At 36.6% G+C, this 14118-nt stretch overlaps 1 protein-coding gene, 1 non-coding gene and 1 pseudogene across 2 annotated transcripts in view; 1 reads left to right on the top strand and 2 right to left on the bottom strand.

The window, feature by feature from the left end:
- The window catches only part of CCDC178 (coiled-coil domain containing 178), a 431445-nt gene extending 418000 nt beyond the window's left edge, over positions 1–13445 (bottom strand). Inside the window, 2 exon segments of the mRNA XM_027772660.1 lie at positions 6389–6463; positions 13403–13445. Coding sequence (XP_027628461.1) covers positions 6389–6430 — 42 coding nt within the window. The 5' untranslated portion in view covers positions 6431–6463; positions 13403–13445.
- On the top strand, positions 8516–8607 carry LOC114008125 (uncharacterized; annotated as a pseudogene).
- Positions 9700–9806, bottom strand: LOC114008123 (U6 spliceosomal RNA). Its single transcript, XR_003549685.1, has one exon. It is a non-coding gene; the product is annotated as a U6 spliceosomal RNA (small nuclear RNA).
- Positions 13446–14118: the final 673 nt, after the last annotated feature.

Here is a 14118-nt window from a genome sequence, read left to right as displayed (position 1 = left end):
TCCTTATATATTTGAAGTTAAAATACTTACTGAAGGAATACATTGTGAATTAGAAAATATCATGCCATTTTACTCTGATACAGTATTATCAGGAGTATTTGCTCCTGAAGAAATGTGCCTTTTGGCTCTATTTTTTTTTACGATATCAATAATTATTTATTGAACACTTCCACATATTTCTAATAAGTATTTTGGGAAATATAAGAAAATTATTAGACACGACTCCTGGCCTCCAGAAGTTTTAACTTACTTGACTGTATTACTACTCTGAAATATACAGAGGACCCTTGACTCAAGAAAAACAAAAATGATGACTTGCACTTAAAACATATGACGTATTCATTTATTTCCCTTAACAACTTTTTGGCCCTATTTTGAAAGAAGACTCAAGCACTAGGAATTTAACCACTCACCAGGGTTCTCTGTAGCTGGAGTGTATAGGGCCAGATTTTTCCCTAAAAGTGTGCCACCATATCCACTTGCTAAAGACTTGGAGGGGTTATAATTAGGCTGCCTAGGGTGAAATAAAAGAAAAACCTGAGCCCCTAGAACCCTTTAACATACTGTTGTATGCAGTAAATCTTTTAATAAGAATAATAGGTACAGTATTTCCCAATAAATTTTTAAATGTAACACTGGTTGAATAAAATAAAAAATTATGATGAAGTCTCTGCTTAAGATACAAAATTCATCTCCAAATCAATAGATTAAATCTTAAAGTTAAAAAAAAGACGATAAAGGCCTTGTTGAGCACAGCAGAAACACAAAAAGCTTTAGAGCTATTCATAAAAATATACGGCCACTAAAATATTTAAAAATCATTTATATTAGGAAAAGATACTTAAGATGAAATGACAAAGTGTTTCTGACTTAATGTATCAGCAGACAAATTACTAAGAAAAGAAAAACAAAATATCCAAACAGAAAACACGGAAAACCTACTTGGAACTTGTGATGCCTACACACACACACACACACACACACACACACACACACACACACAGGAGTAAATGAGAAAGAGTGCTCAAATTATTTATTATAAGAAAAGTGTTCAATCTGCAATAGCTGAAAACAAGATGAGCATTTTTGTAGAACTTCTAATACCGTAAGTAATAGAGTACAGTCATGCAACCTTCAAAATAATAGCAATAACATATTTATTATGTTGGAAATATATTACCTGACCTAATAAAGAACAGAAAATTCTATATTATATAAATGGCATAAATGCCACTTTGAGAAAGAAAACCATAAAATTTTAAAAAGAACTTCTCTGAATTCAAGGAACCATCCAGGGAAATAACAAATGTTAAAAAAAAACAAAAAACAAAAAACAAAAAAACCTCACTTTTATCTATAAATTCTTTTTATTCAGGCAACCATATTATAAATCACTTATCTCACTAGTCATTCTAACTAGAGGATTTAGAATATTTGCAAGCCAGGAAATCGAACAGAAAGGCTATTTGTTAACAAAAATTAGCTTAAATTTGAGAATGTATTACTGTTAAAGATAGATTACATATGCTGTTTTCCAGCTATTCTGTGTTAAAAGATAAGTGCCTTCTTGTAAAATTATTTTCTCTCTCACATAAAATGTAAACGTGTTCTCAGCAAGTTTAGTATATGCTAGATAATTATGAAGTGAGATAAATATAGGTACTACATAAGCAATATTGGTCCATAAATTGAATTAATTTATTTTAATTACTTCAGATATAGCTGCACCTATGAATTAATCCACCAAAAACATTAGCCTTTTGCATTTACCCAATATTGAAAAATGTCAAAACAACTCTGCTTGAGTAAAATAAAAGTAGGCCTCTGATAGCTTTTAAACCTAAACATAATGAACCTATTTGGAGCTTTATTTATTCCTACACACCATTTTTTATCAATGCATAACTATTCAGCAATAAACAGAATGTGAAATTCATGCACAATGAAACACTTTTGATTAAGCATTCTTTTATATGTCAACTATGCTGAATTATATTTTGGGATTGTGATAGAGACAGTACTGTGTTCTTCCTGGACACAGGAGAAAACACATTTGTTGATGTCTCTTGAAGACAGTTTCAGCACCATGTAACTGGTGCCCAAAGGAATTTGGAATAAATCTTGATTTCAAAACATTCCATTTGCAGGGTCAGGTGGTGGTGCAGCAATGCTACAATCCTGCAATGCTACAACCCTGCAATGCTGGGTCCCATGAGAAGGTCCCAGATTCAAAACTGAGGTCTTTCTATACACATGGTACACATACTCCCATGACCTGGGATGGACTGCAGTATGAGGACTCTGTTGAGTACCTACCTATCTATATCTCACACACAGAAGAAATTAATTAATTACAAAAATTCCATTCATTTCAACTTCTTTTTTCTTTCCACAGCAAACTTGTAAATCATGTAATCCAGATTATAGAGCTTAAATGATAGCAGTTGAAATCCTGGACCACTCTTGGAAGACCCACCAAGGGATGTTATCTTATCCATATATCACTGTAACATGATTGGAAAAGATATTTTTTTGGGGGGGGAAGGTGGTTTAAACCACTGTAGCTTTGGACACTTTAACGAAGTATGGTCTAACCTAATAGAGGGTTGCATTATTAAGTTGATTAACTGATCAGGAGTACTGACCAATAATTTGAAAATTATAATTGTTTAAAGATAAATAAAAGCAACAATAATGGAGATGACTCAAATTATGATTCACTGTCCTCAAAACCAAAACAATACAGTTTATATAAGTGAAATACATTTATTACACTTTTAATACTGTTGTAGTAAAGTAGAGAAAACCAACCACTAGTATTTTGGCAAGTTCTCTGCATTGCAAGCTGAAGAAACTTCTTGTGTAGTAAGAATGTTCATTTTCTCTAGAATACCTGAATTACAAGCATTCATAATTTTGAACAAAATTAGTTTAATTTTGTTTTGAACTTTAAAACTTAATTATTTTTATAGGAAAAACCCTATGGTATTATTTAAAACTACTTGTAACAATACACATTTTAATAAGTATTTTTATATTGGATATTAAAATAAATACATAGTTATTTTAATGTAAACTTTCACGTATGACCTCAAATTAACCTTGTTACTATCAGTGATATAAATAGCCTAGTTAGGAATCATTCTCTTATAATTAGATTCTCAAGTAATTACAACTTCCCCAACCCCAGATAGCACCATGTTTTTTAAAATATTATTCTATAAAGGGTCAGCAGGTGACATTGTGGTTAAGGTGTTGGACTTCCACATGACCAACTATGATTTAAATCCTGGACCTGAAACTTGAAACTCACTCCAGGTGAGTGTACATGCATGCCCAAAATCACAGCAGGAGAATGGAGGAGAAGAGATTGTGGCATGACCATCCCCCTTTGGGGGTGATTTCTTGCTTTCTGTCTTGGGATTTGGGGCACACAAGCACAGATGCGTGGCGTGAGTTAAGACATCAGGTCCAGGCCTTGAACTGCAGTTGACTACCTGGAGTACAGCAACGTAACCACCACGCCATCTGCTGGTCCCAGTGTTCTTTTTACACAATTCAGTTTGTGGGCTATGGTTCATACTTTCTACACCAGTAAAGGTATATTGCTTGTATAACCTAACCACTTTTAGTAAAGTTTTTATAAGGCAACTGTAAATTTCACTAAAAGAAGATAGTAATATAGTTCTCTAGCTCAAGTTTTAGAATTAATCCTTCAGCAAACTCTGTCCCGCTTTCTCTCTTTCACACAACACACACAATAATACTCCTAGACACACATACCAATAAAGACTCTTCTTAATTTTATCACTGTAGGCCCCTAAGCAATAACAAAACAAATAAATCTCTTTTAATAAACACAACCAGTTACCTACTTAAAAAATAACCTAGCAACAGGGTAAGCATTGTGCTCACCCATAGTATTTGTATCTAGTAATTTTTGTGATGCTTAGTAAAAGAAACCTCAGATAATACTTTGCAAAATCACATGCCTTTGTCCACTGATCCAATCATTCTTTTTAAAAGTTTGAACAAACAACTCTGTCTCCTTTTTCTTTCTTTCTTTCTTTTTTTAATTGCCAGAGGGCATGTGAACTTGCCAGAGACAGAGAAAGAGAAAGAGGGAGAGAGCATCCCCCAAATGAAGCATGGGTACACAGTTTCTTCTCTTCTATTTCTTCATCAGGATTTGAACATGCTTTCTGGAATGTTTTTCAAACCTCTGGGACAAGGATTTTAATCACTGTCAGCCATGTGGTATCTGGCTCCCTTAACCACTGTACTACAGGGCTGACCTTAGAACTCTTTTCAATCAATGGTCTGCTAAAGAACTAAATGTTGAAAAGTCAGTCACATTTATTAATGTGATGTTAATGTCTATAAAATACTATTTTTCTAGGGACGTGGTGGCGCCCTCCCTATGGTAAAATACTATTTTTCTAGAGATTTAATTTTTGTTTTTATAAAAAAGACAAATATTATCACCACTCTGAAGATATTTCTTAACTACATGTACTGTACATCTTTACAGTATACAACATGGGTTTTCCCAGCATGAATTCAGTACATATAAGTTATGTCAAAGACTGAGGTTATATTTGAAAGGAAGAAAGTACTGTTTGTTCACTTAAATTTAGAAATTTTAATAACACTCCAAGATCTGTTCATTCTTCTAAGATATCTCACTTCATTCTGCTTAACCTTGTAGGATGTAAAGGTTGGATAACCTGAGAAGATTTCAGCATTTTCCCACAAAGGATACTTCTAAAATTCCCTTAAGAATGTTACCAAGTGCTGATTTTTCTGCTTTTTGCAAAAGGATATCCATACATTGGCATGGAGTCTCCAGAGTATATCAGATTTTTATTCATCCAGATTCCCTAAATTGTCTTCCTTTAAATATAGACTACTGAATTAATATAAAGCATATGTTGCTAAATAAGAAGGAATTTTAGTTCATACGAGCTACCAAATCAAAATTTATTAGAAATGGAGAGACTAACTCTTCCTTAAATGTGACCTCAGCAAAGAATCATGTTTTTCTCTTTTTCTTTTCCTCCTAAAGGTCTTAAGACACTAAATTGAAAACAGGTAATGCACTGCTGCCCTGCCACCTGAACCATCACCCACAGGTGACTCAATGAGCCCTCTCTTACATTCCTTACTAGAGCCCAGTCAGTCATCCAAGGGAATGGAAAATATGAGACTAAAACTAATAAGGAAATCAAGAAGAATAGGGTGAAATTAGACAAAGAAGCTTTATTTCCCTCTAACTGCAGCTTTAAGCTGTTAGTTGAGAAAATTTAATAACATGCTGTGGTTTCTTATGACATGTTTCATTCTTAACAGTAATGTACCTTAATAGCTTCCCACTCTATGACTGGCCATTCAGCAGCAGTGATTTTTTTCCTTTTATAAGAAGGTATACCTTCCTATACATTTTAAAAAGAAAATCAAATTGGATGTCACTAAGGTTATTATTATGCCATGGGAAAAAAAGTAATGCTTTTACTGATGATTTTATTATTAAAATATTTTAAAGTATGAACCTTTGGATGCTTTTTCAATTACTATTATGTAGCAAAGATCTCAATACAAGTAATATATTTTGTGGGTTCTGTTTTTCCTAGCAATTATGCAGTTTCAAATGCTAAGGGATTTGAATTGTAAATGTTCAATATAGAAATCACAATTCATTCAACAGTGTAGCTCTTAAGAAATATTAAATAACATTGGAAAATTAAGCTTTCCATTAATTTTCTATTGTTCCTAAATTCTCGGTTAAGAGAAACAGTTTTTGTTTGCTGCAAAATTAAACCACAGCTATAAATAAAAATAAATAAATAATGGCACCCAGTAAGAAATCTGTGCTTAGTGAAATAACAAACAAATAGAATGCAAATGTGTAGCCATCTGGAGAATAAGAAAATCAAGAGTAATAAGCAGCATTGAGAATTTATTACAAAGAAATTATGCCAAGAGCTTCTTACAGCAGTTTTCTTTGGAAATGTTCAAATTAGAGGGTAGAGAAATACATTTTATACTACATATTTGGACCCTACTGATATAATTTTATACATGATCTCATGGCATAATATTTGGTAACTAATCTAAATTAGCTTGGCTATAAATACTATCATACTGATGCAAATTTGCTATCACACCACAAACAGCCACTTACAATTGAATGACACAGTTTGATGAAATTATTTAGAGCCAGAGGGTTATGATATTGGGTTATCTGTAACAATGTCTTACAGAATTCAAAGAAATTATTAAACCAAAAAGCAATTGAGATATCATGCAAATACAAAATAGAGAATAAAAAGAAGAGATAATGAAAACTAAGTAGCTCGAAGAAATAAGCAAAAGTTTATCATCACCGTACTTCAGAAGAGCTTAACGAGTAGTCTGAAATGTTTTCCATCATCACAGTGGCATTTTGATAATTCCAATCAAGAATCTATGTAGGATAAAAGGGAAGAAGAGGGAAAGAAATGGTTTAAAATTATTTTTCTATTACTGCATCAATCAATCTTCAGAAAAGTCCCCCGAATTTCCTAATTCTATTATCAGGTGACATTTTCTTCCTACATCTTATAAGGCAGAAAATTATATATTTTATTTCTCTTTGAATCGACAATGCTAGGTAAATGTTTGGTGTCCAAAAATATTTCTTGGGGCCAGGAGGTGGCATGGTGATTAAGGCAGTTGACTTTCCACATGGCCAACGACTGTTTGAGTCCCAGACCTGGTGGCTTGCTGTCTCACTTTCTCTTTCTCTCTCTCTCTCTAGTCATATTAAAAAATAATAATAAATAAAAATTAAATACATAATAAATATTTAAAAAAATTTAAACAGAATTGTTGAACTATGTTATGAAAGAACATCTTCAAATTTTACAATTCACGAGGATATCTTTTTCCTGGAGGAAAAGTGGTGAGGACTGATGGAACAGAAAAGAAAATAATAATAGCTTTGAGTTTTATTCCACTTAATTAATAGTTCTTAGTTTATTCCATTTAATTAAGTAAAAAAATATCCACGATTTGGGGGTTTATTTTCTGAAGCTGTCCTATACCATCACTACTAGTCATATTAAATTTAAAAGATAAAAATGAAGTTCCTCAGTGACATTTGTTACCTTCAGGTACTACTCAATAACTGCATGTAATTAGTGGCTGCAGCATTACAGTACAGTTGTGTTGTTGCATAAAAGTCTTCAGGACAGTGCTATTCTAGAGTATGTAAATAGCATGTCATCATTTTCCATACGTATTTTCTCAACTCCACATTCATTTGTTCATTCAAAAACTGGGACCAGCAGAGTTTGTGTAATGGCTATGTTGCTGGACTTCCATGTAGTCAACTGCGGTTCAAGTCCCGGACCCGGTGGCTTAAACTCATGCCAGGTGCATGTGCATACATGCCCAAGATCACTAGAGGAGAATGGAGAAGAAGGGATTGTGGTGTGGCCATCCCTCGGGGGGGGCGGGGCGTGATTTCTCACTTTCTGTCTCTCTGTCTTTCTGGTGAATGCACATGCCCTATAGCATAAACCTCTCCAAAAAAAAATTTGTTCAGTATATTTATGTGCCTCACTGAAGACGTAAAAATAAATGTGACTCCTTTCTAATCATTTTTAATCTCTAATAGGAATGTATTAGTGGACAGTCACAATACATAATACAAGCACCAGCTGTGGAGGGTTAATCAGAGGACAGTAAGATTAGAGGCAAAAAATAATTGAGAAGACTACTGAATAAATCAGAAAAAAATAATTTGCAATGGAAAAGGGAAAGAAAAAGAACCAATGGCATTTAAGAAGTAGAAATATCATGAATTATTGAGAATTAAATGTGGTGAGTACATTAGATGTGTACAGTGACCTAGAATGGCTCCCAAGTTTTGGCATGGAGGAATAAATATCCCTAAATCAGGAAGGACAATGTGAGGAAAAACAGGTGGGGCAGAAGAAAGATGGCCATTTCATTTTATATCTGAGTGCTTTTTAATGACGATGCATGCATGATTAATATTCCTAAGGATGTTTGAGACATTTGGGCCATTATTGTTGTAGAACTGGTAGTTGGATGAGATCACACAACAACAAAAAGAGGAATTTTCACAATAAAACCAAGGAAAATTAACATTATCCACTTCTAGATAAATTGTAATAAAGCTAAAAATGAATGGAGTCAAGGAAAACAAGAGAAAGACGCCTCAAAGAAGCACAGGAACCTGAAGAGTTTCCCAAAAGTCATGTAAAATAAAGACTATGGGGAAACAAAACCATCTATTTCAACAAATAAAGACTATAGGTCATGGATGGTCACAACACAAACATTTCCCATATAGGGCAGAAGAGAATTTAGGCACCAAAATGTTCAAGATTGAATGGACAGGGGGAAGAAGCATGCATACACTCCTCATTCTAAAATTAAACCAGGTATGAGAAAGAGCTAGACAAGAAGAAATAATGTAGATGCAGAAAGGATGTTTATTTGTTTGCTAGTTTACTTCAGCAGCACATATACTAAAATTGGAACCATACAGGGAAGATTAGCATGGCCCCTGCACAAAGATGACATGCATTTCATACTTTTCTCCAGACCAGCTCTTCAGGAGGTTGTCTGTTGGTATGTTTCCATCTTTTTCTTATATGTACTAATTGCTATGAATTTCCCTCTTATGACTGCTTTTGTGTTGCCCCATAGCTTATGGAAAGTCACAGACTCGTTATCATTTGTTTCTATAAAGTTTTTGATTTCAGATTTAATTTCTTTGGTAGTTAAGAAGAAGCTGTTCAGAAGTAGGTTGTTTAGTTTCCATGTATTTGTGTATTTTCAAGGATTTTTCTTGAAATTAATATCAAGTTTAATTCCATCATGGTCAGAGAAGATGCTGGATATATTTTCTATGCCTTTGAATCTGTAAAGTCTTGATTTGTGTCTATCATATGGTCAATCTTTGGAAAGGTTCCATGTGGAGGGTGAGAAAAATGTATATTTTGTGGTCTCAGAGTCGGAAGTTCTGGAGATGTCTGTCAAGCCTATTTTTTTTTATAGTATCGTTTAGGTCCTGTATCTCTCTGCTTATTTCTTGTTTAGAAGATCTTTCTAAAGGAGAAAATGAGGTCCTGAGATCCCTAACAATTATAGTGTATTAGAACCTATCTCTCCTTTTAGCTCTAGCAGTCTTTCTTTCATGTATTTAGGTGCTCCTGAGTAGGTGCATAGATATCGGTGTTATGTCTTCTTGATGAATTAGCCCATTTACTACTATATAACACCCTTCTTTGCCTCTTCTTACAGTTTTTGTCTTAAAGCATATGTTGTCTGAAATCAGTATAACAGCTCCAGCCCTTTTTTTATTTCATTTGCATAAAGTATCTTTTTCCAGCCCTTCACTTTTAGTCTATGTATATCTTTATTTATAAATTGTGTTTCTTGTAGGCAACAGATAGAGGGTTTCTTTTTTATCTATTCAGCCAGTTTGTGTCTCTTGAATGAAGAATTTAATCTATTAACATTCAATGTTACTATTGAGATTTCCGGACATGTTTCTATCATTAAGTGAGCCATTTTCTTGATTTTTTTTTTTTTTGTTGTTGTTGTTCTTTTATATCCATCTGTCTGACTTTTTAGTTTTCCTGGTATAGCACTTCCTTCAGAACCTCCTGAAGAGCTGATCTGGAGAAAAAAATTAAACACTTCAGAAATTTGTATGTCATCCTTGTGCAGGAGCCATGCTAATCTTCTCTGCATGGTTCCAATTTTAGTATATGTGCTGTTGAAGTGAGCACAAAGAACTGATTTCTATTCAAACTCTATCTTCTTAAATGTGTTCTTCCACTTTCTTCAACCATTTTTTCACTCTTTCATCTTTGATATCTGATTTAACATGCCAATCTCATCCATTTCACTGGTTTGTGGGAAACCCAAATTTTTTCCAGTATCTAAAGGCATATTGAATCCCTTTATTTCACACAGAAATGTCTTCTCACTACCTTTGTTCACATAAACATCCTACAAGAAAAAGAGACTAGATGGCTATAATCATAGACATAAGCTAACATCAATCACCTGATATAGTGAGGAAAGTAGGAGATGACCAGACAGTTTAACAAAGTACCAAAGGGCATAGATTTGAAATCAGTTAGAGGTAGGATTCAATTCCAGTTGGGCCCTCTTACCAGCTATATGACCTTAGGAAAGATAGTTAAATGTATTTGAACTTCAGTCTTTTTCTCTGGAAAAGAGTGAAAACAGTAATTTCTCACTGTGTGATTGTGAGGATTAAAATAATATATGGAGACTGTTTAGTCCAGTGGCCAGGATATAATAAGCATTCAATAAACGATAATGACTTAAATTCAGTGAAGTAGGATTCATTAACAAATTACATGCTCACAAATACAATACTTAACCTATCCAAATTTGAGTTTTATAATAAGATGGTAAGTTTAAATTTACCTTATTTAATATTTATGAACACTAAGAGACTTAATGTATAGATATCATCCAGGTTCTGCATGAAATATAGAAAATAGAACTCTAATCCATAACCTTTGCAGCACCCAGTCCAGAAAACCAAACCAAAAATTCTACAGTAATTAGCCTGGAGTAGTCAATGACTACCAGCTTGCCTAATTTTCACCCCGAATTCCAAGTCAAGACCAACCACAGAAAACCAAACAAACTCCAAACTAATCATATAGGATGCCTGTTCTCTAGGTAACCCTCCTCCTACTTCCCCATGTCAATGAATCTTAATGAAAACACACCCAAAATCTTCCCTTTTGTTTCTCTATAAAACTTTTCCACTCCATTGTCTGCCTCTGAGTCTCTGGCCAGTGCAAGAGATGGTGGTTGATTCCCTTGCCATTGCAAGCTCTGAATAAATAGCTTCTGCTTTTCCTCATTTGAGTGGTCCCTGTTTATTTTCCACAGTATTGTAACTAAGTCTAAAAGGTCAATATAAAACTTAAAATGCATATATATATTTATTCATGCTATTACTGTACAGAAAAAAGAGATAAGGATTCCATGACCATTAGGACTCACATATGCAAACCATCTGCTTGCAGATGTATTATTTTTTTCACCAGGTATAGATCTGAAATGCTTACAAAATAATTGAACAAGTTATCCCCCTACATCATTACCTATCACAGTACAAATTTTCAACTACTTGAAGTATTACACTTAATCACTCTACTTTTTCCTTATCATAACTTTTTCCTTTCCAATTGTCTGGACTCCAGGGTCTAGTGTTTTCAGCAGTGACTATTCTCATTAACCTTTAGTCTAATGCCTAGATAAACTCTGGGTAGATAAACAGTTTGGGTTTTGTTTGTTTCCAGAAACTCTTTCCTTTAAAATAAAGAGGACTCCTTTCTTTTGGTTTGACAGATTGTTGTCAATCATAGAAGATTTGTCTCTAAAAGAAGTGCTCTAGGGACAGGCACGTGAACCAAATGGGCCAAGAACAATCCATCCACAGTGTTTCTAGGTTTTCATTTTAGGTGCAAGGTTGAGAATGTATGAGTCCAGGGTTTTTGGACTTCATGTGTTTAGCCTGGTCGAATAACCCATCAGAATGAAGAGTGAGGTCTATATGCAAAGGGAAGCAGAAAGAAGAGTATATACATATATCATTCACTACTATAAAGAACAAAAGAGGGACTAGCAGTTAGTATAATGGCTATGTCGCTGGACTCCCATGTAGTCGACCGTGGTTTGCGTCCCGGACCCAGTAGCTTAAAACTCATGCTGGGTGCGGGTGTGTGCGTGACCAAGATCCCGAGAGGAGAACAGAGGAGAAGGGATTGTGGCGTGACTATCCCCCTGGGGGAATAATTTCTCGCTTTCTGTCTCTCTGTCTCTGTCTTTCTGGCAAGCGCACGAGCCCTATAGTGAAAATTTCTCCAAAAAAAATTAAAAAACAAAATCTCTGAGGATGTCGTGACAGGTTAGCTGAGTCTAAAGTTGTGCTGCATCTGAGGTGGGAGCAAAAAAAAGAGAAGGCTGTTTTGTGGATAAGAATTCTGGAGGCTACCAATACAAGGGGACCCACTCAAGGCTAATAGATTGACTTCATATTTTTGATAGTTCTGGAAATTAGTTAGATATAGTTCATAATAAAGCTTTAAGAAAAAAGGAAGTATTATATATTCAAGAAAGAAACATCCTAGCCTCATATATAAATGTTTAGATAATAATTTAACATAAACTGCACAGCTGAAAATCTAATCGATTGTTGGATGTGTCTTGTGATTAATCATCTATTTGTCTCTTAATTTTTAAATTCAGTAAATAGTATCCTAAAATCTATTGCCATAGCAAGACCAAGAAACAATTTGGGGGAGAAGAAGGAGGAGAGGAGAGATGTCAAGAATGCTGCATTTGGGGAACCAGCAGTTAGCATAATGGCTGTGTTGCTGAACTCCCATGGAGTCGATGCCGTTCCCTTCCCAGACCCGGTGGTTGAAAACTCACGCTGGGCGCGTGTGCGTGCGTGCCCAAGATCCCTAGAGGAGAATGGAGGAGAAGGGATTGCGGCGTGACCATCCCCCCTGGGGGGTGATTTCTCGCTTTCTGTTTCTATGTCTCTGTCTGTCGCCCTATAGTGAAAATCTCTCTCTCAAAAAAAAAAAAAAAATGCTGCATTTGATTCAAGAAGCCCAGAAAAATATGTAATGGATCAGCCAATGATAAGTAGGAGTGGATAGCTATTAAGGCAATTTACAAACATCTATCAAACAGCTAATGAATAGCAGAAAGAATTAATAGAAAATGCTTTGAACTGGGAGAGAGGAGACCCCTAGATTTCCGTGTCTGATCCTCACTGGGTCCAACTTTGGTCAAGTCATAATCAACCCAGAGCATCCCTTTTTTCATGCGTAGTACGAAGGTGCTGGAGTGGATCATTTCATTTGGAGTGCTTTAGAGAAAGTAAAGAAGTACAAAATTCCCGGTCTCTTCAGGAAGCTGCTCAGTACCTGAGTTGATTCAGAGGACCCTTGAAAAAGTGACACGTCAGAAGAAATCGGTACAGTTCAAAAGAATAATATAGGAACCACCACAAGGCGTCCTTACAAGCAAAATAAAAGTGGAAACAATTATTTAGATCTGAGGGATCCAGTTCTAGACAACAGAAGTACAATGGGGCCGCCAGTGGAGGGAGCCTGTGCGTCCCCTCCTCTGGTCATAGGGATTGTCCTCAACTCGCGGAGCACCCGCCTCCCCGCCGCCTCCGGGACCGGTACGAACCAGGCTTCGGGCTCCCACGGACTCCAACCCCGGCGGGGCGGAGTGGGGAACCGCGTCTGGGTGCTGCCCGCGGGAGCCGCGCAGGAGGGCAGCATCCCGGGCCGCTGGGACAAGCGCCTCGACTCACCCGCTCCGCCGGTCTCTCCGCGCCGCGCCTGCGCTCCCCGCTGGCTCCGCGAGGCCTGCGGCCGAGGCCCTGGAGGTCCGTTACCCGGTGTCCAGGCAACCAACCGCAGGCGGCAGGGGCCTCCTGGCTCGGTTCTGGCCTCGACTGGCGGGCCCTGCCGCATTCCCTGCGTTTCTGCTAGGGGTCCGCGCCTCTCTGCACCGCAGGTCGCCACTGCACCCCTGCTTATCTGCTCCTTTGGCTAAAGACCTCCCAGCCTGGGACCAGCAGTTAGAGTAATGGCTACGTCTCTGGACTCCCATGTAGTCGACCGCGGTCCAAGTCCTGGACCCAGTGGTTTAAACTCACGCCCGGCGCATGTGCGTGTGTGCCCAAGATCCCGAGAGGAGAATGGAGGAAAGGGAGGAGAAGGGATTGCAGCGTGGCTGTCCCCCCTGGGGGGTGCTTTCTCGCTTTCTGTCTCTCTGTCTCTCTCTGTCTGGTTGTCTGGCCAGCCAGCGCATGCCCCCTATAGCAAAAACCTCTCCAAAAAAGGGGGGGGGGGAAGGTCCTCCCAGCCTCTTTACCATAGAGGGAAGGAGTGGAAAGGATGAAGTCCTAAACTATAGTAAGATTAGAACAAGAAGGGATCACAGACCTTGTTCAACTTGGAGAGGACAGCAGAACTTAGACGTGAACTCTGTTTAGGTTTCTAGAGCAAATCCTTCCCTTCATCA

This window comes from Tupaia chinensis, unplaced genomic scaffold (genome assembly GCF_000334495.1).
Source record: "Tupaia chinensis unplaced genomic scaffold, TupChi_1.0 Scaffold000290_1, whole genome shotgun sequence".
In the NCBI taxonomy this organism is placed as follows: domain Eukaryota; kingdom Metazoa; phylum Chordata; class Mammalia; order Scandentia; family Tupaiidae; genus Tupaia; species Tupaia belangeri.
The sequence above is the reverse complement of the archived record's forward strand: the minus strand, read 5'-3'. Positions and strand labels throughout refer to the sequence as shown.